The 27,913-nt window shown below is 47.7% G+C and overlaps 1 protein-coding gene across 1 annotated transcript in view; it reads right to left on the bottom strand.

Moving 5' to 3' along the window:
* LOC125338200 (CXADR like membrane protein) overlaps positions 1 to 27,913 on the bottom strand; it is a 41,035-nt gene that overhangs the window by 5,673 nt on the left and 7,449 nt on the right. The window contains 4 exon segments of the mRNA XM_048328626.1: positions 833 to 955; positions 1,937 to 2,104; positions 2,889 to 3,090; positions 3,724 to 3,881. Coding sequence (XP_048184583.1) covers positions 833 to 955; positions 1,937 to 2,104; positions 2,889 to 3,090; positions 3,724 to 3,881 — 651 coding nt within the window.

Here is a 27,913-nt window from a genome sequence, read left to right as displayed (position 1 = left end):
TGAGGTTTTAAACCAGTTCACTTCAATTGGCGTTAAAGCTGCCTGGGCGCTTTTACTTCACATGCCTGAGGCAAACCGGTTTTCCTTATTCCATATTCCAGTTATTTCAGGCTCGGCTGGGCAGAAAAATTCCAAAGCTGTGGAATCTCCAAGACGAAACTTCTTTGTTAGGAGTCTTATCACAGCATTTCCAGCTGGGAAAGCTGCTCAACTCTATTGTTGGGGTTTGGGTGATAAACTCCACCCTTTTCCTGGTATGCAGATGCAAAGGACACCCTGCCGAGAGCTGACACACCCTTGGTGGGTTAATCAGGAGATCTTAACTGCTGCTGTTCAGGACACAAATGGCTAAATCCCGATTAAAACCAAACTATGTCAAAAGTTACTTTTTATCCTGCGAAAATCCAGTCAGCCTTTCCAACTGCCTTTAGATATTTTGCTGTCCCAAGTGCAATCAGTACGGAATTTGGAGTGATGGAATATCCAGAGAGAGAATTCATACCCGGGAGTCACCTCATGCAATCACTCCAGTCAGAAGAACCTCTAAACTCACCAATTTCCCTGCTTGTATTTCCTGAATCATTCTGAAAACCAAAGGTTCTAACACACCCAGACCCATCTAAAGTGATAAAAACATCGTTTGGGCTCAGGTTTTGATGCTGTTACCGTTTTAGGTGAGGGCTGCAGTGCGAATCAGAAGCGCAATAAATAAAGATACCTATTTTTATGCGATTAGAGTATGAAAGGGCAAAGGTGCAGAGTTTTCCAGGTGGGAGAGCTGGGAGCAGCGTGTCCCACGTGGAGCAGGGACACGGCTGTGGGCAGTACTTACGCTGCACTGTCACCTGCACCACGCAGCTCTCCTGCCCCGCCTCGTTGGTGGCCACGCACTGGTACAAGCCAGTGCTCATCTGCGTCACGTTCTTCAGCAGGACCTGCCCTGGGTTAGAAATGTCTGGAAAATGGGAAAAAACACCACTGGGGTTCATCAGATGCACCAAGAAACTTCAGCTGTGGGTAGTGCACAGAGGCTGGGTTAGAAATGTGTGGAAAATGGGAAAAACGCCACTGGGGTTCATCAGATGCACCAAGAAACTTCAGCTGTGGGTAGTGCACAGAGGCTGGGTTAGAAATGTGTGGAAAATGGGAAAAACACCACTGGGGTTCATCAGATGCACCAAGAAACTTCAGCTGTGGGTAGTGCACAGAGGCTGGGTTAGAAATGTGTGGAAAATGGGAAAAACACCACTGGGGTTCATCAGATGCACCAAGAAACTTCAGCTGTGGGTAGTGCACAGAGGCTGGGTTAGAAATGTGTGGAAAATGGGAAAAACACCACTGGGGTTCATCAGATGCACCAAGAAACTTCAGCTGTGGGTAGTGCACAGAGGCTGGGTTAGAAATGTGTGGAAAATGGGAAAAACACCACTGGGGTTCATCAGATGCACCAAGAAACTTCAGCTGTGGGTAGTGCACAGAGGCTGGGTTAGAAATGTGTGGAAAATGGGAAAAACACCACTGGGGTTCATCAGATGCACCAAGAAACTTCAGCTGTGGGTAGTGCACAGAGGCTGGGTTAGAAATGTGTGGAAAATGGGAAAAACACCACTGGGGTTCATCAGATGCACCAAGAAACTTCAGCTGTGGGTAGTGCACAGAGGCTGGGTTAGAAATGTCTGGAAATGGGAAAAACACCACTGGGGTTCATCAGATGCACCAAGAAACTTCAGCTGTGGGTAGTGCACAGAGGCACAAATTGATCTGTGGCGTCAAATCAACTCCAGAACAATGCAGAGGGGGAAAGAAGGGGGAAAGAAGGGGAGAAAGGTGGAGCATCCCCCCAGGTGCAGCCGCAGAAGTGGGAGGAGTGCTGGAGCACCACTGTCACCACCACCCAGTGACCCCAGAGCTCCGAGGGAAGGAGGGCTCCACTTACTGACTCTGGCGTTGGGCGGGAGGTGCTCGGCTCTCTCGTCCTCCTCGCTGATGCGCTGCCAGTGGTAGGAGATGGGGGCAGTGCCCGAGGCGGAGCGGCACTGCAGGGACAGCTCCTTCCCTTCCAGCATCTCCCCCTCCAGCCAGCACTTGGGCTTGGAGGGTTTCTCTAGAAGCAGCAGGAGACAGGTCATGCAAACACAGCAGAATTTGCTCAGTGGAAGCCCTTCCTTTGGCATTTAAACAGCTCCCAAGGGCTGCCTTCCCTGGAATGAGTTAAGGAATCACACCAGCGATGGTTTTTAGGGGACTTCAGCTGCAACCCCACAGTGGAGCCATGGCAGTGCCATTCCACCACTCTGTGGCACTTTGCCTCGTGGCCACTTGCATCAGTGGAGCTCTAGCACCACATTCCTCTTCCAGGCACAATTTGGAGAACATCTTTCCCTCCCTTTACTTGTTCAGTTCTTCCTTCTCCCCACAGCACCTGGCAGGCCACAGGGTTCTTCTACGGGATCACGGAGTGCGTGAAAAGCTGAGCAATAAACTGAAATCAGGGAAGGGAAATGCCAACCTCAGCTGCTTGTTTGTCACCTGCACTGACTTGGGTCGGGTTGCGGGGCTGGGACATGAACTGCCAGTCCCCAGCAGGAGGTCTGGGCAGGGTGATGGTCAGCTGAGATAGAATATCAGCCTGCTTTGGGTGATGAGATCATAGTGATCATTTGGAAAGAATGGTTGTGCAGCTAATCACACCTACCTCAAACCGTTCTTCAGGCTCTTCCTCTGGCCTGTCCTTTGCCAAAAAATGCCAAGGCAGATATAAAGTTGGGCACTGACACTAGATCTGGAGGTGTCTTTGTGTATTTATACCCCGCTGAAACAAATCTCTCCCCAGGAAGTGAGTCTGGGTTTCTTTTTATCCCTTTGGGAGAACAATAAACTCTCCTTACCTACAACCTTGAGGGTGATGCGAGCCCATTCGTACTGCCCAGCGTTTTTCACCTTGCAGATGTACTTCCCTGCATCGCTGGACTGCAGGGAGATGATCTGTAAGGATGCATCTCCAGCAAGGAAGTTGGAGGTGAAGGAAACACGGCCCTTCTGCTCCTCATTCAGGTCATCATAAACACGGCCCCCGGAGTAGGTGATCACCTGAGGAGCAGAGCAAACACCGAGTTGTCATTTTATTTTCACACAGATCAACAAATCCAAGCGTTTCCAGGAGCTGCACACCACGGTTAAGTGACTTGTCAAGGGTCACACAGGAAGCCTGGGGCAGGGTGGGAAAGCAAACCTGGGTTCCTACCCTGAGAATGATGCAAAAAGTGAATTTATGCTGGAGATTTACATTGGGCGCTTAAACAAGTGTCAAAATAGGCAGCAGTTTATGCCACAACACATCAAAGCAGGCTGTGGGTTTGGCTGTGCTAATTTTAAGTCACTGCAGACCTAATTTTTATAAGGACTGAACTACTGTGTTTTGTACTGAAACCAAGGATTTGAAAACTGGGCCTGCGAAACCCAAGGTTGTTTTGAAAGCCTGAAGGGCACTTCTGAGCTTTATCTAATGAAGACTGACTACATTTAAAAAAAAATTCCATTGTAACACAACACACGTGGATATCAAATAACTTCTACACGTTATAAATCTCTCTGAATCAGCTCTGTTTTCTAAACACTGCTCTCGTCATCAGAATAACTTGCAAAGATCATCACAGGAGTGCTGTTAAATCGAGGGCTGGTGGTGTGAAGGCAGAAATAAAGTGATTTTCTCAGCAAACCCACCGCTTTCTGCACCGTCTCGGAGATGTGCAGCAGCCACTCGATGTCCAGGCTGCCCTGCTCCAGCAGCCCCAGGCGGTGGTGGCAGGGCAGGGTCACGTTTTCTTCAGCCACTCTCTTGAATTCGGTCTGAGCTTCGCAGAGCCAAACAGAACAGGAAGCTGGAAGACAAACGCCAGTGCTCAGGGTGCGTCTCTGGTGGGGTTTACTAAGCCAGGTTTTGCTGGATTCTTCCTTGTTTTCTCCACAGCATCCAAGCAAACCCCCCAGCTCGACTCCCTGCACAGATCACAGCTGATTTAAGGAGACAGCTCTACATTCCCAGGCATTTTCACACTGAGATTGAAGCAGAAGCAGATGGCTTCACACTCCGGAGCTGTCAGTGCTCGAGCGGCACCCACACCCTCTGCACACTCCAAATTTCAGATAACCTCCCCAGCTCTGCCCTCACCTCTTATTACCTGATTTCAAAAGCAGTATTTCCACCCAGAAGACCTTCGATTTATCCCTATATCCCTATATCTGACAAAGGCTTGGAGTCTCTTCCCTAACACCGGAGTCCCTTCCCTAACACCAGATGATATTCGTGTATTTCAGCAATAAGAAACCAGCCTGGGAAGAAGAGGGTTAAACTTAAGGAAAGCGTGGAATAAATAGGGTTGGGAAGTATCTTTGGATAGCAACGTCCGAAAAAAGTATGAGTTGTCAAAGACGGTTTGTCAGGATTTAAAAAAGAAATGAAAAGGAAACTGCCAAGCGGACCCACTAGAGGGAAGCAGAGCCCTTGGAATGCGAGACAAAATCCCCCAAAACGTGTGTTACCGCCCTAAAACCTGGCCCAGGAGATGATGCACCGCAGGAGAATGGGATGTTCAGCCAGCACTACGTTAGGCACTGTTTATCTGCATCCGCGCTGAAACTGAGCAAAAATCTGCCATCGATCCTTGGCTTTGCCCATCTCCGACTTGTAAACGTGGACCCACCGTGGAAAGTCCAAATTCAGTTAAAACTGACTCACAAGGTCAGGGGAACGGGAAAGTGGCAGGCGTTGGGGCCAGGGACCCCCCAGGTCAAAATCAAGAATTTCCCAACCAAATTTCCGTGGGGCACCGATGCCGTTTGCCCTTGGGGTATGAATCTTCACAGGGCACTTGGGTTGTTCTAAAGTTTTGCTGTTCAAGACAAAACCCTAAAACCGTTTCTTTTTTTTTTTTCCCTGTGAAATGAAGTGGGAGGAAATGTTTTGCTTCCTGGGCCAAATATTGTGAAACTGATGAAAACTGGGGACGTTTCCAGCACTGGGAAGTCCCATGTGTGACTGAACACACAATCCTGGGGTGACAGAGCAGCAGCACAAGAGGTTCCAGCTGCCCAGGCTGGATTTGTTCCTATACTTTTTATATTATTACATACTAATGATATACTTTTGTGCTATTTAAACAGCGGATCCTGAACCTGCAAGTGAAAAACAGACGGAAAATTGACGTCCAACATGATGCTTCCTCATCTTTTTCCTCGTTTCTTCGGGACCAACTTTTAGAAAATTCCTTCTGTTCCTGCTCGCATTCCCAGACCTTCCTCTGAGTCACCACGACCATCCCTCAGCCCCCGAGATTCTGGTATTTCATTTATCCTTCCCAAACACTTTAGCAGAAGTTATCACCTACTACGTGCATTAAATACCCAGAATTTTAAGGCAGGTGGAGCCTTGCCAAAGCTTCAGCTCTCCTCCCCTGCCGGAACTGCTGGCAGTGAAAGCTCCTTTTCAGCCACATGAGCTGCTTTCTTTAACGGGAAAAGTAATCCAGTTTATCACTGGATTCGCTGGTCTCAAAGCTCCATCTGCCAAATACAATTAGAATTCCTGCCCAGGACGAATCCAGCTTTTCCCTGGAGCCCACGTTGCTGCGGGCTGCCCTCATTAGCACCGACACTCGCTACATCACTGATCAATAACCTTAATTTAGGCACCACAACAAGGACATTCACACGACATTTGCAACATTTCCCGAGCCTTGTGGAGCTCTGAGGGTTTGTGCAGAACCTCGCAGGTGTTCTGGGTTTTAAAACTTAATCCTGGGTGAGGTTTTTAATGTAAAATGATAAATCTTTTGCCAGATTATGACAGCGTTTTCATTCCTTTCTGTCTTAAACACGCTGGGTTTAGCAGGGCTCACACCTCAGCCTAATTCTTGCTGCTCCCAGGAAATATCTGTGGATTTAAGGAAGAGTCCTGTGCCTATAAACTCATCATGTGAATGGGGAGAAAAATCAGGGAGACATCCAGTGGAATAATGAAAGATTCCTATAGCACCCTTTACTTTTTCCAAGAATCAGCAACAATTCGGAGCTGATTCACCACTGAACCAATAACCAGATTCTCACACACCATGCAAACTTTTCCATAACATTATTAGAAAAAAAAAAAAATCTTATTAGAAACCCCCCCTGATTTGTCTCTTTAATCCTTTTTAATGCTTTAACAATGCCTGAAAACTCCCAAAGGAGTTTAAGTTTTGCAGGTTCTCTAGACAGGACTCTCACTTTATTTCCTTCCAGTCACCTGTACCTGTTTGATCAAAAGGAGGCTCAAAACAGCCTCTTACAATTACCCAACCTAAGGGCCAGGTAGAGAAATTCCCCACAAAAACATCCCAAGAGAGCTCAACATGAGCAAATCTCACATTTTCCCTAGTTTGGGTAGGGTCTCGCTGCAGCAAACAGGGATGAAATGGTGATTTATGTTTGGATATGTGCTGGAATTTATGGCACATGAGAGAAAAAGGAGCTGGAAACAGATGCAGGGGGCTTCAAGGTTTTATTGTCCAAAGAAGAATAAACGCTCCCCGAAGCTGTCGGTGTTCCTGTAGGTGAGACCTTGCAAGGACAGGCCAAATAAATGAGATGCTTTTAACCATTTCCCTCCCTCCCCAGCTGAAGTTTCACCTAAAAGGCTGCCAGAGGAACATCTGCTCGTGGCCAGCCCCTTCCAGCAGCACTGGCCAGGGCACAGGGCTGGGTTGCAAAGGGATTTATCCCTGGCATCCCTTTGCTGTTCCAAACCTTCCCCTCACAAAGCTCCGCAGCCCTGGGTGGCCTCAAGGGCTGGATCCTGCAGACAATGGATGAAAAAAGGGATGATTTTCCCAGAAATCCCATCCAGAAGCAATGCCACATTTATGCAGGCTCCACAGTTCTTACCCAAAAAACCCTCTTCCCCTTTCCACATCCTGTGGGCAGCTCTTTGTGCTGCGAAGAATTCGGGAATCGCTGCTTTTGGCTTTACTCAGCTCCCATCCCATGACTCCAGGAGGAGGTGGGATTGGTTTTCCTGCTTATTCCAACTCTTTTTTTTTTTTTTTTAATGCTTTTGGAAGCATTGGCCTGAAGGCTTTGGGTGCAGTGCCAGGCTTGGTGGCACAGCAGAGGGGAGGAGCAGTGACCCTGGGTGACTGTTCCCATTGTTCCGAGGACAATAACTCACCCCACACCCTGCAGACCAGGGACAACCATCCTCTCATCCCTCCCCATGCTTAGATCTCCAGGGAAAACACAGCAACAAAGATTTGAATCAAGCCCCAAGCCATCCAGACAGTGCCCACACGAGCACGGGTTGAGCAGGGGAAGGACTCAAAGGGGTTTTTCGCCCTCTCAGCCCCTTCTGCCTTGCACACATGGCAGAGTTTAAATTAAAAAAAAAGAATACGGACAACAGCCTGGATCCCTCATGCAAAGATGTCAGTCTTGAGGAATTCCTCAGAACTCATTTCAACTCATTTTAAGGGCTTCTCATTGTGAGTGTATGTCATAAAAGGGTTTGAATTTCAGCAGAATCAGCCCTTTGAAATGGGTGTAGAGGGAAGGGGCCCTTGCAACACAGCAAGCAGCAAATCCTGAGTACACCAAGACTCTATTTGGCCTTATAAATTGTGTCCATCCCAAGCAGTGTTTTCATGCCTGAATCCTTACCAGGCTCCCACATTTTCATGTCCGTGCTGTGCTGAAGCCCAGAGCATTTCCATACCCGTTACAGCTACATGTCCACAAACACACACATCCCAACATCAAATATACATTACCAGACAAGCAGAATCAAAGGGAAAATAAATGCTTTGCTGACGTTTTTATTTGTAGGCAAATTCACATCCTAAAAGCTAAAGAGCTTCCAGACTTAAATCTTTCATTAAGTTCAGAAGGTTTGAATTAGGGAGCAATGCTAAAAATAGATGCTACTATTTAAAAAGTAATAAGTTGTGCTGTATCACTTAACTGCTGGAATTAGGAGGAACAGCCTAGAAAAGATTCAGAGAATCAGGATAAAAGAAATCCATAATAATCGTTTGTATGGCCCAAGCCATACCTACACCAAGCTCACTGAAGATGTGAATATCCATACTTCAAAAATTTCAGCTTCTTCAGGAACATCTGTGCAGTTTGTCCTTCAGCAACGCTTTTCATAATTTATTTTGGCTTTTTATCAAAGACGACATTTGCAACAGACTATTCCAAGGCCCTGATGCCCAGGGAGGAGCAGAAAGGCCACCTGTAATTTTCCTGCAGCTCCAGACGTCGGAAGTGACTCAGGAAACGACCGGAATCTGCTGCTGAGGGAAACGTTCTTCCACACCCCAGCAAGAGCAGGAATTCCAGTGGTATCCACACACACAGTTTGTACCCTGTCCAAACAATTCCCAGCTCACCTGTGATAGGTGCTCTGCCTGCTTTTGTTCGTTAAGATCAAAATGTTTCCTGGGTGGAGGTGGGACAGGAACAGAACGAGCCCTGGTGTCAGGGCACATCACGTCCTCCCTGGAACAGGAACTGTCCCCTGCAGATGAGTTCTCCAGTGCATCGTTCTGTGGGATACTCCTAAAAGTCATCCTCACTTCTCTGACTGGAAATGGGATCCTTCCGAGAAGGAACGTTTGTCCCTGTGGTCCTGAGTCACACACTCTTCCCAAAATCCAGGCTGTTGGAAAAAACACCTCAGCGCATCCAGAAATCCCATGTTATAGCTGCTCTCAGCTGGACCTGAACTGCTGAAATGCTTCATTTTAGTAAAAATAATCCAAATATGCAGTAACTTCCTACTTAAATCAGCTCAGAGAGAATAAACATCCACAGAGCTACACCAGAGCATTCCTTCAGCTGAATAATCCTGCATTTGCCTCGCTATTTGGTGCTAAAATCAAAGTATCTGGAAACAGAATGTGTCTAAATTAGGCATATGCAGGGATAATATGTTTGGGAGCTCAAAACAAAAAGCCCAGGACAGCCTGCCATGTTGCAGCTCTGAACCACTCCCTCATGCCAGGAATTTAAGACATTTCACATCTGTTGGAGTCTCATCTTGCTGGAGTCTTGTAGGAAATGATTTACTAAGTTTCCTTACAAAAAAGCAGGAGCCTGCCCCCCATCCAGTGCTAACGAGAAAAACCTGAGTGTTTTGCAATCAGCAGATTGAGAATTTTAGCTGCCGGAGCAGGAGGCTGACAACGACTTTTATGGCCAAGGAATTACATCTTGAGTCAAGCTTGCAGGGCTGCTTGCGTGACTTGGGAGTTAAACCAGTGGAGTGCTGAACACACCGCAGACGAGCTCCACGCTCAAGTATTTAAGGCTCAGTGGGCCTTAAAATTAAACTCTTGAGAAACCAAACATCTTCCCCCACTGGTGCTGTTCAGCAGTGATGACAGACACGGGCACACGAAGGCTTTTATGTCCCCTTGGACTCTCTTCCCCAGTTTCTGCTGCGGGTAAAGCGGGACAGGGAAAAGCTGTGTTGGTTTATCCTGGAGTTATGAGGAGAACCCAGAAAGGTTGACACCCCCGCTCATGCTCAGACCACACCAGCCCTAAGAGTTACCCCGACAGCATTTCAGGCCAAAACAAACATCAAACAGTGTCTTCTTACAGACAGCTCTGCTGCATTCCTCGCACAAGGGAGGAGAGGCTGGAGGCGGCCGCAGTCTCCTGAGGATAATTAAGGGAGCGCAGGCTGCGCTCTGGGACATCTGCTTTCTGTATTCCTTGGCTGGCACAGACACAGAGGCCAAGGGTTGCCTTCTCCCGAGAGCTCCAGTGCTCCCAGTGACCAAGGCCTGGCCCCAGCACGCTGCCTGCAGCCCGCCTTGGGTTGCAGGAATTCGGTTGTGAAGCGAAAGCATCCCAGCTACGAAAAAGGCCAGATAAGAGGCGGCTCCCCCTCCCCAGAACGGGCTGTGGTGAAAGAGAGGGGTCAGCCCAGCCCCGTGCTGATCCACACAGCGCTGCAGAGCCTCTGGAATTGGAGCCACATGTGCTGAGGCCGGGGGAGGCTGTGCAAACAGAAGGCACAGGGGAAGAGTTCTGCATGCGGCCGAGTTTCCAAGTGGTGACGTGAAGCGTTTGGAATTGAGGCTGCAGAGGAGTGAGGAAGGCGCAGGGAGAGCAAAATACCAACATTTCACAGAGCAAAGCCTCTGGTTTTTAGAGGTTTGCAACAGCTGAGCAGGAATTCCAACAGCAGGCTGGAATTGGGCTGGTGATGCTTTACCTGCAGAAATACCAACAGTGCCCACCAGTCCTTCCTTGGAAATCTTGGCTGAGCCAGGGAAGGGATGTGGGATGGCTTCACTGGCACAGCATCAGTGCACGCCCTGTGGGAGTAAGTGCGCTGTTCCTGGTGTCTAAGTGAGGTGGTTCATCAAATGCCTCCAGCAGCGAGGGTTCAATATTCCTCAGGGAAAATTTAAGGATTCCTTTGTGGATTAAAGACAAGTGAAAAACTAATCCTTCAGTGCCCAGCGACCACATGCAACTAAAAATCCTACCTACGGTAAAAAGGCCAAATTCTGTCCCTGAAATGCCAGAGTTAACTTTCAGCACCAACACACATTGGATCCAAAGTCTAAAGAGGCTTGGGAATATTGGAAAAAAAGCATTGAAGCACTCCATTAGCCGAGGACCTTCCCAGGCAGCCAGCAGCTGTGGATGTGCTTTCCTTTCTCTCACTGCACTTTAAAAAATCCAGTGCAAGCAGGAGATTCTGGCTTTACATCCCTGAGGACTCAAGAACAGAAAACAAAGCACCAGCACTGCATCTCCCAATTCAGTGGTTCACGGAGTGCTCGTGCACAGGAATGTGTGAGATCCCTTTGCCTTTGGTCCAGGCAGTTTTATCAGGGAATTAGTCCAGGTGTCTCCTGTTTCTAGCACCAGCTCAGCCAAGCCTTCAGTGATGCAGCTGGGAGTTTGTCAGTGCAGATCTCAGATTCCTGGAGGGAAGAAGCACCGATGGCTGTGTGATACTCCCCTTTTTTCCAGGCATCTCTGTGCTGCTTTGTGTACCTTAAAGCTTTGAAAGCAAGAAAACTAAACATTCCATCCCTAAACATCAGAAATTCCGCTCCTTCCGCCTGGTTTCAAAAATACCGTGAGGAGGAAGATGGTTTCAGTAATAATTTCTAGGATTTCTTTTGTCTGAGGAATATTCTTAGGCCTCAGTCTCCCAGGGAATCTCTTGTTGCTGTCAGTTCAGGGACACACAAATGAAGGCACACAGAAATGAAGTTCTCTGCCCAAGGCAGACACCGAGCAGAATCCAGAGTACAAACCCAAAGAGACAGCAACAAAACTGTTTTCAAAGCAGTGTTTGTCCATCAGATCTTTCCTCACCCATTCTGAAATCCAAGGAGAAGGTTGCATCAGCTAACTCTGAAAATTGGGGAGGTTGGAAGAGACTTGAGAGATTGATAAGGATTCCCAATAAAAATGTTGTGATGAGGATTCCCTCTCCGGTTTTTTTGTCCCTTTGCAGCAAGGCGTCAGATTTTAATCAGCAGGCGGTGAACTGATTGTGCTTTTCTGCTGCTTGGTGTCCTGGAAATTCAGCTTGTTCTAAACTTGCCAAAAAAGGGACCAGGAAACTCAAGGTATTCACAGGGGAACTTCATCCCTCCCTGCAGCTTTCCCTCAGATCCCATTCCCGGCAGGGTTGGGCAGAGTTTTAAGGCACAGCCTTCACTCCCTGCTCAGCACATCCCCATTACCTCCACGGGATGTTCATCTGTGGGCTCATAATTGCACGTAACAGGCTATGACATCTCACTTACCCACTACAAGCACCACTAATATGATACAAAATGAATGCCTAATGTATTAACACCCTGTCACTTTTCATCTCCACTCAGCCTCAAACCCTCGGCCACAGCTGCCCTAAGGCACAAAATGAACAGCAGCAGCTCCTCCCCAGCACCCCCAGAAGTCTTGTAAGGGAGACATTAAACTCTGCAACACTTCAGGGGTGGAGCCAAGGTACAATCTGCACAGCACCAGGAGCAGCAGCAGCTTCACTCCGGAGTAGTGATGGTCACACTCTGCCAATCCAGATGTTTGCAGCTTCTTATCAGTTCTGTTGTAGGCAGGATCAGTTATTTTGTATTAATCCAGAGGTAAGAAAATTAAAGACGCCTCATTCTTTAATGCTCATCTTTCACTGGCTTTAGTATGAACCTGACGTTAAAATAAAGGATCGAGGTTTGAATTCTTATCACTGAGGTTCAAATCCCTGCCTGCACTTTCCCTGGAGTTTGGCACAGCCCTGTGCCAGCTGCAAGCAGACTGGGACCATCTTTCCTCTCACTTTTTCCACTCCTAGCAGGGCTTGCAGCATCTGGACATTGCACTGAGCTCTCAGAGTGGAGGTGGAGCTTTAAATCCAGTTTCTGAATCAGCACTGCCAGTGGGGATTACTGAGGAACGCAAACCCCACTGGAAAGGCTGGAAGAGACACCCAGCTGCATTTTAGGGAGCTGGAATCACACAGGGAATTCACTGTCGCCCTGCACACTCCGTGTGAGCTCACAGTGCACTGAGCGCGGTCTCACCTCACGTTTGGAGAGGCCCTGTGCTCCAAATGATCCCAAATTTCTTCCCAATAACACTTACAAGCCAAGGATTGGACTGAACACTGTATTTCTGAGAACGTGGGTTGACTTTAAAAGTATTTGGAAAGGATTCTCTCTTCCCAAAGGGGAGCACAGCAGCTCTTTTAACTGACAGCACTGCACAGCTGCCACAAGGGATCCTGAAATTCAGGAAAAGGCAGACACAGGAAACAAAGAAATGCTATTTGACACCAAGTACGATAGATTCCTGAATATTTATATATATATGTGTATGTTTTTGTTTTCAGTGACCCAAGGTGTGCTCCTGCAGTGACAAGAGCCAGAGACAAAAGCCTGAGGGGGATTCTGCTCCCCACAGGGTTCCAGCCTGGGAGCTAAGGGCCAAATCCCAACTTCTGGTGCCATTCCACTTGACAACAGACCACAAACCTAAAAAGGACACGATCATACACAATAAAAAGTGCAGCAACACTGCTGCAGCCTAGGAAACAGCCTAAGAAAATGAAGAAATATTAATTTTTGGTTTGCTTCTGTCAAATTTTTGGGAAGATTTAAAAACATCTGGAAAATCATGTTTATTGTTTTTGTCAAATCATGTTTATTGGTTGGTTTTGGGATTTTTTTTACTTATAAAGCTGTGCTCTTTCTTTTTCAGTTTTAGTGTAGATGTACGAAAATCCTGATCTTTAAAAGTTCAAAGCACAAATTAAGTCACCAAGTAAGATGCTTGGAAAAGGCATAAGGACTAAACCAGAAAGCAGCTTCATTTCCCTTCCCTCAGAAAGATGCTCAAATTACAACTTTTCAATTCCAATTTTAGCAGCCTGTCAAAAATGCAGGTGGGAAGACCGAAAATAAAACTTCACTATTCCTTGAGGTAAAATAAAACCTGCAATCTGTTGGGAAGGGGGACAGAGAGGGATGGTATTCCAGAGGCAGAGAGCTCCATCCCTCACAGCTGAACCGCTCTGAACTCATTCCTGACGGTCACATCCAGCTGCCTCTGGAGCAGGGATGGGGCAGGGAGGGAAACAGATGCTCCTCCCTGCCCACCACGGGCTCCCCTGCCAGCAGCTGAGATGTTACACAGATTTTTCATGTTTGCAAATACCAAGGGTCCTGCAGAGCCACCAGATCTGTGAAAGCCCAGGGCTGTTGCTGGGGGGAACCCCGAGCGAGAAGATTTTGAGCATCGCGCCTGCCAAATATTCCAGTGACCTTTGCTGGGAAAGAGCAAAGGAGCTCCCTGGCACAGGGCCCTCCCTGCAGAGAGGGATGCCCCGAGTGAGGCTGGAGAGGCAGAGCCCTTTGGAAGGACAGGAATTGGGGATCAGCCTGCTGAGAGCAAAAGAAAAAGCCCCTGACTGAGAGCTACAGCACAGAGTCACAGAGCCAGCTCGGAGTTTCCAGGATGCTGAGCAGGAAGAGGGGCTTGGAAGGGAGGAGGAGGAGGAGGGTGAAAATGGGATTCAGGCAACAGTTGAAGTGTTCTGCTAATTGGATGTGAAAAGGTCAGGCATCTGATCAGGAAACACGCTGGAAAGGTCAGGGGAAGGTGGAGAAGTGAGGCCGGGAGGAATGGGGGCACCCATGACCAGCTCCACCACCGGGGCTGGGTTTCTGCCCTCCTCTCCAGTCCATCTCCCAAGCCTTGGAACCATCACCCGGCTTTTCCCGTGTCCTGACTCAGACTGAGGTCCCTACCACAGCTTGACCAACTGATTTCCTCAACACCAAGAAGTGTTTTATCAGCAGCCCTGACTTATCACAAAGCTGAGGTCGAATCAATATTGGAAAGCATTGGAGACAGCAAAACCAGACTGTACTGCACTGCTCCCATCTTGGGAACAGCTGCTGTGGGTTTTGTTTGATCAAAACATCATCTTTCAGAGCCGCATTTTGAGGACAAGGAAATACCTGCAGCACCCTCTGTAAACTCCTGGTATCTCAGTTTTACCACAAATGCTTTAGAACCACAGGACAGAGGAGGTCAGAAGGAACCTCCCAAGAGGTCCAAAGTCCTGCTCCAAGCAGACACTCAGTCCCTTAATCATCCTTGTGGGCCTTAGCAGGACTCATCCCAGTATTTATCTCGCAGTGGGGAGCCCAAAACTGGACAATATTTTAGCTCAAGTTGAAAGAGAACCTCAAGCCCTGATGCACAAGTTTGGTTCCCTGGACAAGCTGCAGTTTCTCTGATCTCACTTCTGTCCTTTCCAATCTGTGTAAGAAAACCTGCAGTGCCTCAGGGGGGAATGTGTAAAGCTGACAGAGGGAACAAGAAAATTAAAGGAATCAGAGCCAGACTTCTCAGAGGTGCACAGCTGGATGAGAGAAGTCCTAAAGAGGGGAATCCCGGTCAGATTTTAAGAAAAAGATTTGCTATGAGAACAGCAAAGCACTGGAATAAGGGCCCGCAGGTTGTGGAATCAGCATCCTTGGGACTATTCCAAACTGGACTGGCTGAGCTGGTGTGAACTGGCCCTGCTTGGAGCCAGGCACTGCCAGAAATCCCTTTCAATTTGCTCTGTTCTGTGACATGCTCCAAGTCTGGAGTCAGAGACAGATGAGAGTGAAATCCCACTCCTTAAATCTTCAGCTTTCACTGCAACTTCTAAACTGCCCCAAAAGAGCACGGGAAGCTCTTCTCCCACTACAGAGAAGTCCCTGAAGTGCCACAGTTGGTCACACCCCAGGCAGCCGCTCCATGAGGGAGGAGGGGTCTCCCTGATGAGCTCCAAACCCCAGCTCCCCCAGCCTGGGTGGTCTGTGGGATAGCTGAGCTCAGAATGTGATGAATTCAGCCTCTTTTCCTGCTGAAATTTGATGAATTCAGCCTCTTTTTTGTGCTGACAGTATCTGTGAGCAGGTCCCAGCTGTCCCCACTTCCAGTCCAGTACCAGCTTTTTCCAATCAGGTGGAGAGAAAAATAAACATACTGGTGATCAGATCCATCATCTGATATTGTTTTATGATTGCCTGAGTCTGCAAGTAAAAACATCCATGAACTATTGGGGTTTTCCCAGTATTTACTTGGGCAGCACTGAAATTTCGAGGTGCCAGAAAAATGACTGTTAATAAATCACGAACTGGCCACAGAGTAGCACAAAAAGGGGCACAGAACGTGCAAATATTAAGGTTTTACCTTAGCAGAGTATTTGATATTATTCAACAAAGCTTTAATTTGGGGAATTGAGGCAAGAACTGGGGAGCTCAACCACCCCAGTTTGCTTCCTTTGGCTCTCTTCCCTGTTGTGTTCCTGGAAATGCAAACAACCCCAGGTTTACATCTGCAAACCCCACAAAATCTGCTTTCCTGCAAGGAATTTGTACTATTGCAATTCTGTGTTCCAATGGGTTCATTTTGGCTTCAAAAATTCCCAGAGTTCTGGAGCCAGAATAGCCTCGAGAAGCCACCAAAATATTTGGCTGCTCTGTGCAGCACTCGTGGGGGTTTTTTTGCTGGCTTGAATTCTCTAGAAAAACTCATTTTCTGTAATAGGAGCTGACACAGCTTCTCCCCCCTACTTTAAAAAGGCATTTTCAGGGAGAAAAACGCCCAGATAAAAGCACTGAGCACTCTGGGCTCTGCTGTTCGCCCTCACCCCCTTCACCCAGGGCAGCCCCAGCTGGAAATCTCCAGCACCTCTGCAGAACAGTCCCAGAAAAGCTCATCCCTAATTGGTTTTATTTCACAAATCCAGGAATTGGGGATAATCACTCAGGGAGACGTTGTTGGGGTGTCCTGTGCAGGGCCAGGGGTTGGATTTGATGATCCTGATGGGTCCCTCCCAACTTGGGATTCTAAGCCTCTCTCAGGGATGTGGGTAGCAGCAAAGAGAAGTAGAAAATTGCACAGAAAAGGGAAAACTGTGTTCAGTAGTGTGGTTATTTACTTTTTTAAACCTCCTTATTTTCACTTTTCTTTCTTGCATGAGCAAAGACATCCCACAGTGCTGCCTGTGCATGCTGGACAACGAAAAAGGACAAAAGTCACAACTCCCTCCCTGCTAAAATCTCAGTGTTCTCATCACTGAAGCCCCCAACTCTCCCTGTTTTCAGTTTGCAAAGGAAAAATCAGATTTTGAAAGCACAGCGGATAACTCTGGATGTAACAAGACTGAGCAAGGTTGGAAGGAATCAGATTTTGGGATAAACCTACAATCCATGAGGTCCAGGCAAAGGAAACCTCTCACCAAGCTTTAACTCCAGCTAAATGTATGGCACAGTCTTTTTGCTTAAAAAAATGTAAATTTTATGGAGTCTCATGCAAGGTACCCATGGAAAAGAGGCTGCACCCCCCCTGTGCTGACTTCCAGAGACTGACACCTCACTGTGGGAAGGGAATAACCCCAAAATCAGCTCATTACTTCTGTTTTCCAGCTAGGCCAGCGAGTGAAGCCAGCCCTGAGCTCAGGCTGTGAGGAGGTACCTGGCTTCTTGCCCAAAATATCCCTTCCTTTTTCGGAGGCCCCTCCAGCTCCACATGGCTAAAAAAGGCAGTTGGAGAATGTTGTCCTGGAAGCACGAAATGCTGCATCTCTGCCTCTCTCTGCCTGCCTGCAGGGAGCAGCTCTAGGTGAGCTCTAGGTGGGCTCTGGCCGAGCTCTTCCCACTTTGGAAGAGCTTTCCACACTGTCCTTGCCCCACAAAGTGTGGAAATAATTCCCATTCCTGGCACTCCCCATATTCCCAGGTGTCAGGTTCTACCACAGCCCCTGCAGCTCTGAGGAACCCCAGGCCCTGAAGAAAAACTCTCAGTTTCTTTTTCACTCCGTGCTGGTGCCACGGGAGCTGAGCTGGCAGCTGGGAATGTTTCCTCCTGAACCTGGCACCGTTGTTACAGGAATGAAATATTTTCCCATTATTACTAAAAATGGCAACAAAAAATGGCCCGGTTTACACTGGAAGAGCCAAAGGGGTTTTTGTTGGAGTTTGGGGTTTTTTGTAAGGTCTTTTCTGCCTGGAATTGTCGCAGCACCAGGAACAGAGGCTCCACACCAGCTCTTCTCCAACATTCCAGTGATGGATGGAGCAAAATGATCCTGTTTATCTTCACCTCCTGGTGCTGGTTAAGAACCCAGTGTGACCCTTTCTGTGCCAGTGCTGAATATCTGACACCGATTTACTGGCTGGGGAATGAAACAGCTCTTCCACCCCGCACTCCCACGTGGAGAATTCCAAGGAAACCCCTTCTCCTTCCCATCCCAGCCACCCCTCCCTCCAGGACCTCTCCATTTCGGGACCAGTGGTGGGGAAAGCAGTTACATAAGTGCTGCAGGAACTGAGGGGGAGAATGAATGTCAAAGCTCCCTGGAACATGAACCCGGGAGCCTTGCGGATTCAGTCTCTAGCATCCATCAAACATGATTAATTTTAATGTCACAACATTTTAATGTCAATTACTTTTAATGTCACAGCTTCCTATTTACTACCACAGCTGCATTTCTGAGCTGATAAAGAGATTCCCCCAAAGAACTTTTAGGATCAAATAAATAAACAATCCAGGATAAATGCTACAAACAAGCAGCAGCCTCCCTGCTTTTGGAAGGATGTGGGGAATCTGTTCCAAAGGCATTGAGAAATGGAGCATCTGAGGCTTTCACATCTAAGGCCAAATTACTACTTAGTAAAAATTCTCTTCTACTCTTTTTTTCTGGCCGTACAATTTGGCAAATTCCAGATGCCAGCTGGAGATGTGGCTTGATATTATTTGCATTAGCCAAGGATGTGTTTTATTTAGGTGCTGCATAAAGAATAACAGTGCTGTGATCCTGGGCATCTTAAAATTTGTGTGCAAAAAGAGACACCAGGCAAGCGGAGACGGATGAAGAAACTCATAAAAGAGGGTTTGAGACTTCAAAACTTTAGGTTCTCAAGTGGCTGAGAGAAAAAACAAACAGCTGAAGGTTTTTTTGCAGTGCAACTCCTCACAATTTAAAACCCATTTAAATGCCACCCATTTAGCAGTCTGGACTTGCACTCAAATTCCTCTGGCTTTACATTTTTCCTGAACTTCTGTTTGCTAAATGTTATTTTAAATAGCTGGTGAGGTTGACAAAGCCTCCAACTCCCCGGGGTTTCTCACGAGAACAAAAGCAGCCTTGTGGATATCTTTAGAACAAATTATAACATTGAGGAGAAGTCAGGCCTCTTATATGAAACTGAGATGGGTCACAAAAGATACTTGAACAGACAAACTGAAGTCAAACAGGAAAGCGAGTCAGACACCTGCGTGGTCTTTTTTAGAGCCCAAGCACTGGTCCAGTCATTGAAATAAATTCCTGTACCTATATTTGCACCTAGTGGTGATTCATGAAGCAGCTTTATCTCAGAATAGAGATTTTAAGCCCATCAAAATTCAGTGGGACCCTTTAAGTGAATAGTCCCACCAATTTAAGTCTCAAGCAATATTCAAACTGCAAAAATGAAATGCACCATCTAGCAATAGATCTTCCAAAGCAGAATGGGTGAGTTTGGATGGAGTTTCATCCGTTTTCAGTGCAGCAGAGAGCACAGAACATCACCACGGTGTTTGCAGCTCGAGGGCCTGCAGTTCCAGCAGCATCTTTTCCTGAGAAACAGCCCTGCTTGAAATTTAGTTTCTATCCTGCATTTGCCAGATTTCCAGCTACCGGACCTTAAAGCCCCTCATGTTTCCATTTTTGAGAGTTCTCAGAGGGCTCTGCAAAGGCAGCAGGGGCTCTCCTGATCCCAGGGGGGTTGAGCATGAACCAGCCTCAGTTGTCAGGTGCTGTTAAGATCCAGGGCTCATTAAGAATCGAGGCTGGAATTTCCATGACTCAATGAGCTTAGATTCCCTGAAAAGAGGGAGGATTATCACAGCACTCTGCCTCTCCATCTGGGCTGAGTGTAGCACACTTGTGTTCACCTGGACACGGATCTGGGAATATTTACCCTTAAAGGTGAGCGGGTAAAGCAAGAGGTGCCAGACAGCACAATCTGACAGAATTCTGTGTGTCTGACAGCAAACACAGCCTGGAGTCATCTCCAGCCTCCCAGAGTTCACATTCCTTGAGCTAAACCCAGCTCAGCTGCTGCGAGCAGCCTGGGGTTTGCTGCAGGGCTCTCTATGCTGACCCAGACTAAGCAAAGGCTCTCCAGGCACCAGCTCCTAAACAAAGCCCCACATTCCAATTATTTACACGTTTCTTCTGTCCTGAACCAGCCAGAGAGCGAGCCTGGAAGGCTGCAGGGAGATGTGGGAGGGCAGCTCTTCACCCCAGGCTACCCAAAACTCTCCCAAAGCCAAGGCTCAACCCCCTCAACAGGTTCCTCAGCCTGTTTTTGGTTCAACTCCTCCATCACTCTGAGAAAGCCTCTTTTCTCTATTACATCCAACTCATCAGATCCACTCAAATTCAGCAGTTCAGATCTATAAACTCAGCCAGTGTCTGCACTTTTTATTTACACTCAGATGTTGGCCATGAAACATGAAAAGTCTCAGTCAGCTCAAGTTTCCTTCCTAGTTTGGTTCCCTTTTTCCCATGGCCAGCTGGGTCCATCCCATCGAGGCTGTGTAGGGGCTCAACAGCATCCCAGGTTTTATTCTGAGCACTCAGTCCTTAAAATCCTTTAGAAGACAGACTTGGAGTTACAGTAATAAAACTGTACCAGCAAGACCTGACACATTTTCCTTTCCCACAGCCCAAGAACAGCAGAAGCAAAACTTGACTTTGCAGTTTTTTAAACAGATTCCCACCTTTCCTTTCTGGAGATTTCTAATCCTACAGAGCAGGGGTTATTCCCAAAACTGGCCTCATTCATGGCATTGGGCAGAAGATGTGATGCTAAGCACTGGCAAAGGCAGAACTGGAGCCATTTTCCTCAGGAATTAAGGAAATTATATCAAGAAATGGAACATCCAACTGCTGCAAAACAGATTCAAAGTGCTTAACTCCTGTTCAGAAAGACGTTTCTGTCTGTTGAGCCTATTTGGGAAGCTCAATAGCAAGTGAAATTAGATTTATTTCTTCCAGAGTATCAATACATGCTTTCCCCCAACTGCCTAATAATCAGCAATGGGTTCGCTATAAAACCATGTGATTCCCCATCTTGTGGGTTATCTTTCACCCCCACCCGATCCTGGATGATTTCAGAGTGAAACAATCATTGAATCAACTATGGTTCCTGGCTCCTTATTCCCATGTTTTGTCTCAGGCAGGAGCCTGACTCGCTGCCTGAATCCAGGCAAGAGAAGTGAAATTCTCATCAGGCTGCGCAGAGTTCCCTGATGCAACTGTGAGAGCTCACAGAGCTGAATCAGGGGCAGGAATAACTCAGACAAACCCAGGGGCCACGGGAGGAGGAATTCTGGCTAAACGAGTGCATTGGCTCTTGCTGATGGGGAAAAACTGGCTAAGGAAAAGTCAGGGGTTTTATTTTTTACCCTATTGCTGCGTTATCTCCCTCAAACCAGCGCCTGTTAATAACTGGAAATAAGCTAACAGCCTATGTGAGTATCTTAAATTGTTGGAAACAAGAGAACAGGCTGAGGAATTCTTTTAAGAACTGGAAACCAGCAGGTATCCCAGCCCTGGCTGTACCTGCTCTTCTGTAACACATCCTCATTACATCCTGGCACCCAGTGCAGGACTCAGCTTTAATGTGTGACTCTTAATTAACATCCCCGTTTTCTCCTCTTGCCGCATCCAGAGTGACAGGAGTGCACATCCCTCATTTCCCTGCTTCCAGCCTGCATTTACCCTCCCAAACCTCCTGTGCTCCTCCAGCCCAGCCAGCTCAGCAGAAAGAAGCAACAGCTTCGTAACGCTGGAAATTGTTTGTTATTTTTGCTTAGTCGAGAAGGGGGGAAAAAAAGAATTAAAAAAAAAATAATCAAATAGTTCCACCCTGCAGATTAGAGCAGCCCAGACTGCCCCAGCCTCCATCTGGCCCTCATTAATATCCAGAAACATCCCCAAAGTGTCTGCCAGGCAATATTCGACATTCATACAGAGCAAGCCGAAGAAGATGTGCCCAATGCAGGGTGCTGATTGATCCTGGAGGATTTTTTGGGGTGGTTGTAGGTACCAGCATGGCTGGAGCGGGCAGGACGGGGTATCCTGAGCAGGATTTGGGTTGTGGTGAGGCCAATTCCCCTGCTCAGAGCTGCCCCCGGCATCCTGCAGGATCCAGGCTGCTCTGGGGGTGGTGCAAGGGGGAGTCGTGGCCATGGGTTGGCTCAGGAATGTTTTATTCAGGTTGTTTATCCCCAAAAGAGCGTTTTCTTTTTAGATTAAATTATCTGGACTCTGTTTATTCTAAACACAGGAGACAGGACTCAAGCATTTCCTCTTTTAGGAAGTATGGTTGAGTGTATTTCCTACAAAATTTATAAAGAATTCAGGCAAGGGCTTGTGTGGCTCCTTGAGATTTCAAACCCTTCTTCCCTAAATGCTGAAAGAGCTGGCTCTGTCAGAGCACAGCTCCATCCCAGTGACATGGAATACAAATACAAGCAGACAGCAGCTATAAGCTCTTTGGAAAGGGCAGCCTGATAAAAACCATAATCAAATTATTTACCAATACTCCCCATTTTGTCTGAAGACCATAAACTCCATTACATAATGAGATATTTCTTTTTTTTTTTTTACAGCTGGGGGTAGCCAAGGCTCCAAAAGGACTTGTTAAAAGCCCCTCCTGGGACTGGAGGTGAGATGAGATGAGTTAATCAACAACAGAATTGAATTTTAGCAGTGAAAATTTTCATTCCAGTAGACAACAGAGTCACCACTGGAACTGGAAGCAAACCCACGGATTCCTGTCTTCCCACCTCGGCTCCTTACAAAGAACTTTGACTTTCTTGCTCTAAGGCATCATGTTTTAAATGCCATTTGCCATGCTTTAGTCACTGTGCTTCCTGCAGGACGTGGCTACCTCCGCCTGAAGCACGAGGGAAGTGTCCTGCTCCGTTTTCCAGGACACCTGAACGCCGGATCCTGATCAGAGCCCCATCAGGACAACCTGCCTGAACACCAGAGCTCAGCCCAGGCCTGATGCTCCAGGATCTTTACTCTCTCCCAGCTGCCCAGGACATTTTCCCTGGCATCTCTCCGGAATGTTCATCTATTATGCACAACTCCTGGATCCGAGAGGGACAGGAGGAGATGAGCAGCGCTCATCTTTAAACTGCTGTTTAAAGTGGCTGCAGGAATAACCCCTATCTGCTCCGTCCAGCCCTGCCTGTGCGGCTCCAGCAGCGAGGGAGGGTGTTCAGGCACCCTCATCAGCATTACCTGCTTAATTACTGCTGGTAGAATGCGTGGCTGGCACCAGGAGCTGCCCCTCCTGCTGCTCCACCAGCTCCCTCCACCAGGGGAATTCTTCCTGGTTTATTTTTAATTCTGCCTCATAATCAGGCCCTAATTTTATGCATATTGGCTCAGGATATTTTCCCCTTTCTCCTACATTGTCAGTCTGCTTGTCACATCCTTGCTGAAGGGGATTCCTCACTTGAAGTCCTTCTCTTGGTAGGGTAGCACGGCCTCTTCTGCTTGAGGATTATAGGCTCTGACAGTGCTGACACAGAAAAATAAAGCCCCAGAATGATTTAAAACCACGAGCAGGGCTGTTTCCTCCAGATCAGGAACACGGAGCTACTACTGCCCTTTCCTCCCAGAACCCAGACCCAGCCTAAACCCAGCTCCTGCTCCTCACCCAGAGCAATCCCAGACCCTCTGACAGCCTCCTCCCATCCTCCACTCCTCGCTTGCTGATAAGATTAGCGAGTTTTAGTAACAAGGAGACCACACACTGTGTCCCCAGCATGAACTAAAGCTTTCGGTGTCACAGCAGAAGTTATAACAAAGCTGGGACATTAAATCATCAAGGGAAGAAGAGAACTGGATATACTCAAAGGCAAGAACATCACAAACCTCCTAAATCCAGGGCAATTAACCCTCACTGCCAGGCAGACCCTACTTCCAGGTAGAAGACATCTTTTCTAGGAGAGAGCACTGGGTGAGCTCAGTTCCAGTCTCCACACAGATATTTTAGGAAAACAGGATTTATTTGCTTTTTAGTCTTGGGGTTTTTTTTTTTTCCTCCATTCTGCTTTTACAAGATGATCATAAAAAGTGAAGCAGCATTTAGATCAGCAGCGAGGGGGGAAGAGTAGTGCTAATTCCTGCCTGAATCAGCTCCCTCCTTGCAGGAACTGGAAATTAATTTGCCTTCTGCCTTTGCTGAAGCTGTTCCTGAGCTCGACTTGCTAAACCAGGTGCTTTCAGTGTAGAGAAATGCCAGGGACACTGCGAGAATCAGAGAATCCCAGACCCCACCAAAGGCTTAAAAAGCCCCAAAACCCCCAAGAGAAGACGCGCACATGGAGTTAAAAGAGCTCCAGCGCACTCCAAGCCTGTCTCATCAGCACCAAGGCTGCCAGGAGCTATTGGAGCTGCTGTTTTTTCTGGGCAGGCTGGGTTTTCCACGCTGCAGAAAAGGAAATATTGAGAGGACAACCCCGAGGCCAGGAACTCGAAGGAAAAGCTCCAGCCAGCAGCGAGGGATGCTGCACACATGGGTTTGCATCACAGCGTGGGGAGAGGCTCCGAGCCTGCTCTGGGAGGAGGGAAGGCGGGCAGCAGTGGCACTGGAAGGGGAGAGGTTCTTGCATATGCCATGTGCCATTGCAAAGTGATAAAAAGGATTTGCATTCAGAGCCTTCTCCTCGGGGAAGGCGAATTTTGTTGGTCAAAATAAAGGGCAGCACAGCCTCCATTAAGGGATGCTAAAAAAGGGTGTGAAAGCAAAGTAGCAAATCACTCACAGCAAATAATTAAGTTTTTAATTCACTTAACATTCACTCAGAGGGGGTAGAACGTGCCCTACACCACCCTTAAAACCGAGCAGGTTGTGCTTTATCAGAGCATTGGTGCCTGTGAACAAAGAACATTCCCCAGCAGCGCTCAGAAAACCACTAACAGGGCAGGAAAATGTCAATATTGCCTAACTGGCTAGTTAAAATCATTCTACATGCATGAATAATCAGCTTTTGTTATCAGCTTTGTTTTATCCCCCTGCATGTTCTTTGCTTAAAGGTGGCTGTCAGGAGGAAGGGAAGCAAGTAAAGAACTCATTTAAGCTGGATACCTGCTTTTCTGCAGGAATTCGTGCTCTGGAATGACACAAAGAGATGCTGACCAGGTGCCTGGCTTGTTTGGGCAGCAAGCAGGGACAAAACCAGGTTTAAGACCGCTTAAAACTTAGGATTTCCATGCAAACCTTCGAGGCTGCAGTGCTGGAAGGAACAGTGCAAACAGGCGAAGAAACAATTCCTGCCTCAGAGCACTTAAAACACAGTAAAATATCACCCTAAATACTTCTGGCTGGTGCAACAAGGCCAAATCTCCTCCATTCACGCCCTGCTTTCGCCTTCTCTCGTGGATGATGTGGAGAGGGGAGGATGCCTGCTGACAACCCCGCAGCCTCCACCGCATTCAGAGCCTTTTCCTAATGGGAACGCATTCCTTGCTGCCCCACAATGGAAGCAGCACGCCCAGGGCACTGCTCAATAGGGGAAAGATGCGAGCGCGAGTCATTAGAGGAAGGAGCCTTGTGTCATTCAGGATGGTTATCTGCAGAGCAGAGGAGCCCACGAGTTTCGAGCCTCCCTCGTACCAGGTCACACCGGGCCTGAATTAACTGACAGCTGCAGAATTGTGGTTTTTGTTGACTCCAGGGGTAGCCTTGGGCTAAAGTGGAAGGAGCTGACAAAGCCAGAAAAGCCGGGATGCATTTGGCACAGCGAGTGGCGCCTATGGGAAGCCTCTTCCCCATTAAACCAGTGGCTGGCTGGACTCCCCAGCTCCATTCTGCAGCGATTTCAGGGCACTTTGCAGCTCAGGAGGGAAAGGCTGGCTCGTTCTGAGTGCTCTTAGTCTGCAGAACAAGCACAAAGCAGATTTCCAGTGCATCCCCAAAGCTTGGGAAGATTGAAGGACACCTCATTCGGTGTGACCCAGCTCGGGCGTCCCCACACTCACAAATTCCAGAGTACTAATCCTTTATAACGCTCAAAACGGAGACACTCAAAACTAGCAGGCACTTAAAAATGAAGCCTGAATCACTAAATCATGAATCACTGGCAAAATCCAGGCTGGAACCTCGACATCCTGAATGTTTCTTTGACCAGAAGACACTCACCATTGCTTCAAATTCCCCTTTGAATAGAAGAAAAAAAAAATCATAGCATTTGCCAACACAAAAGCTCTGCTTTGTCTGGCTAAAATTCCCTTTGTCTCCAAGCAAGAGCTTGGAACAATGGAAACGAGGAGAGGTTTTGCCCAGAGCACAGACCACAGACAAAGCTGCACTGTGGGAACATCTCCATCACATTGGATGGATTCAAACAGTTCCTTCTGTGAGATGCTGAGGCTCCTGGGGGAGCAGCACCAAGCCATCCCAAAGTGCCACCTCAGTAACACTCAGCACTGGATGTCTGCAATGAACCGACCTCATCCAGGCATCCAAACAGAAAATGCCACAAAAGCATCAGAGCTGATGACCAGGAATCCTTTGAAGGTCTCCACACAAGCGTAATGTCAAATTGCTCAGGTGGAACTGAGCTGCTGAACTTCACTGACAAAAGATTTGTGGTCTGTTCCGTGCTCAAGTGACAAATACCCCGTGTTTGAATGTCACAGAAGCAGCAATTCTACAAAGACATGCTGGTTTTGCCTTGCAGGAAGGAATGGAGCTGGCACAGGTGGCTCCCAGAGACATCCAGCACCTGCAGACCTGAATAAACACAAGAAAGGGAACACTCCCAGCACTCAAACAGCAACAGGGGGTGAAGGCAGTGAGAAGCAATCACCAGAACACCACTCAGCCAGATCACTGATAAACAGAATTCCTACTTTGAAAGTAAAGGGTTCTCAGTCACCACATGAAGCTGAATTTCATTTGCTGCTGCTTTGGAAATGTTCAGGCTCAGCATCCCAAATTAACTCGGGTTCTTCAATGGCCGGCTCTAAACACCACACCAGGCCTGCTGCTCATCCATTTGCACAACGTGCAAATAGTAAATAATCGTGAATACAATATAAAAATCCCCTTTTTGCAGAGCCCAGCTCTTGCTGGGGCCTTGCACCACTGTGAAGCAAATGAAGCAAAGAGCTGCCAACAACCCCCCGCACTCAGCAGAGCCTCACGGCCCAGTGCAGCATCACTGCGGGAGTGAGAGGCTTCACTACGTGTGATTGAAAGCTCTGACACCATTTTAAGACTGTTTTTATGCTCGAGGAGTTCCAAGTGATGCTACCAGAGACTTCTGGAAATCAGGCAGTGCTCCTGCTTCATTTTTTGAAGGGCACAGCGGCCTGGGCTCATCTGGACCAAACACACTGCACCAAATCCTGTGTTTGGTGTCCCTGGAAGTCACTCAAGCTCCCCCAGCAGATTCCTGTGTCCCATTTTGAGCTGCTGGCTCTCCCTGAGCAGCTCCTGTGCCCGTTCATGTCTCAGGAGGGGCAGGGAGGCTCCAGCAGCCGCTCGCAGGAGCCTGATGCTGCTGCTCTGAAGCAGTGCTAGTGCCAGCCAGTGCCTGGGGAGAATGAAGCAATTTCCCTAGGATTGCTCAACAAGGCAGGATCCACAGCAGCATTCCCAGCACCCCGCCAGACGCCGGCCTGGAGTCTCACTCCAGCAGATTCACTCCGGAATTACCCCGCCGCAGCACAGCTCCAAATCTGGCTCTGCACCTCTCCCTGCAGAGGTTTGAGAAATGGTGCTTTGTTCAGGAAGAGGGGAAAGGAAAACAAACAAAAAAAAAAACCCTGATGCTGGAGAACGTGGCTCCTTTTTTTCCTCTTGTCCCTGGAATTGTGATTGGAAATAATTGGAAGTGTCACTGGAAGTAATCAGAAGTGACAGTCCCTGGGCTACAAGGCTTTTGCTTCAAGTCTAACGATCCCCCCCGCAAAACAAAACCTAAATTTAAACAATGAAGTCATAAAGTGATTTGCCTTCAAGGTTGAAAACCCTGCAATATTTTTTTTTTTTTTTTTTTAATAAAAAAAGAGAAGTGCCTGACTCTGGTTCAGTTCAATATTCCAGGCTTGCTGTGTTATATGACAGCACAGCACACACAAAGACACCCCGTGATTCTGGCCCTACCTGGCCAATAAAGGTCCATATCTCTATTAAATAATCCTGTGACCTTTAAAATTCCATCAAGTCTTTAAGGAAAAACACAGTCTGGGTAATGTGAGCTGTGAGACTCATCCAGCACACATCTCAAATATTCCAAGCACTGGAAAACCACCTAATTCCAATATTTTGCT

Source organism: Corvus hawaiiensis, chromosome 25, assembly GCF_020740725.1.
Source record: "Corvus hawaiiensis isolate bCorHaw1 chromosome 25, bCorHaw1.pri.cur, whole genome shotgun sequence".
Classification (NCBI taxonomy): domain Eukaryota; kingdom Metazoa; phylum Chordata; class Aves; order Passeriformes; family Corvidae; genus Corvus; species Corvus hawaiiensis.
This window is presented reverse-complemented; position numbering and strand designations above follow the sequence as displayed.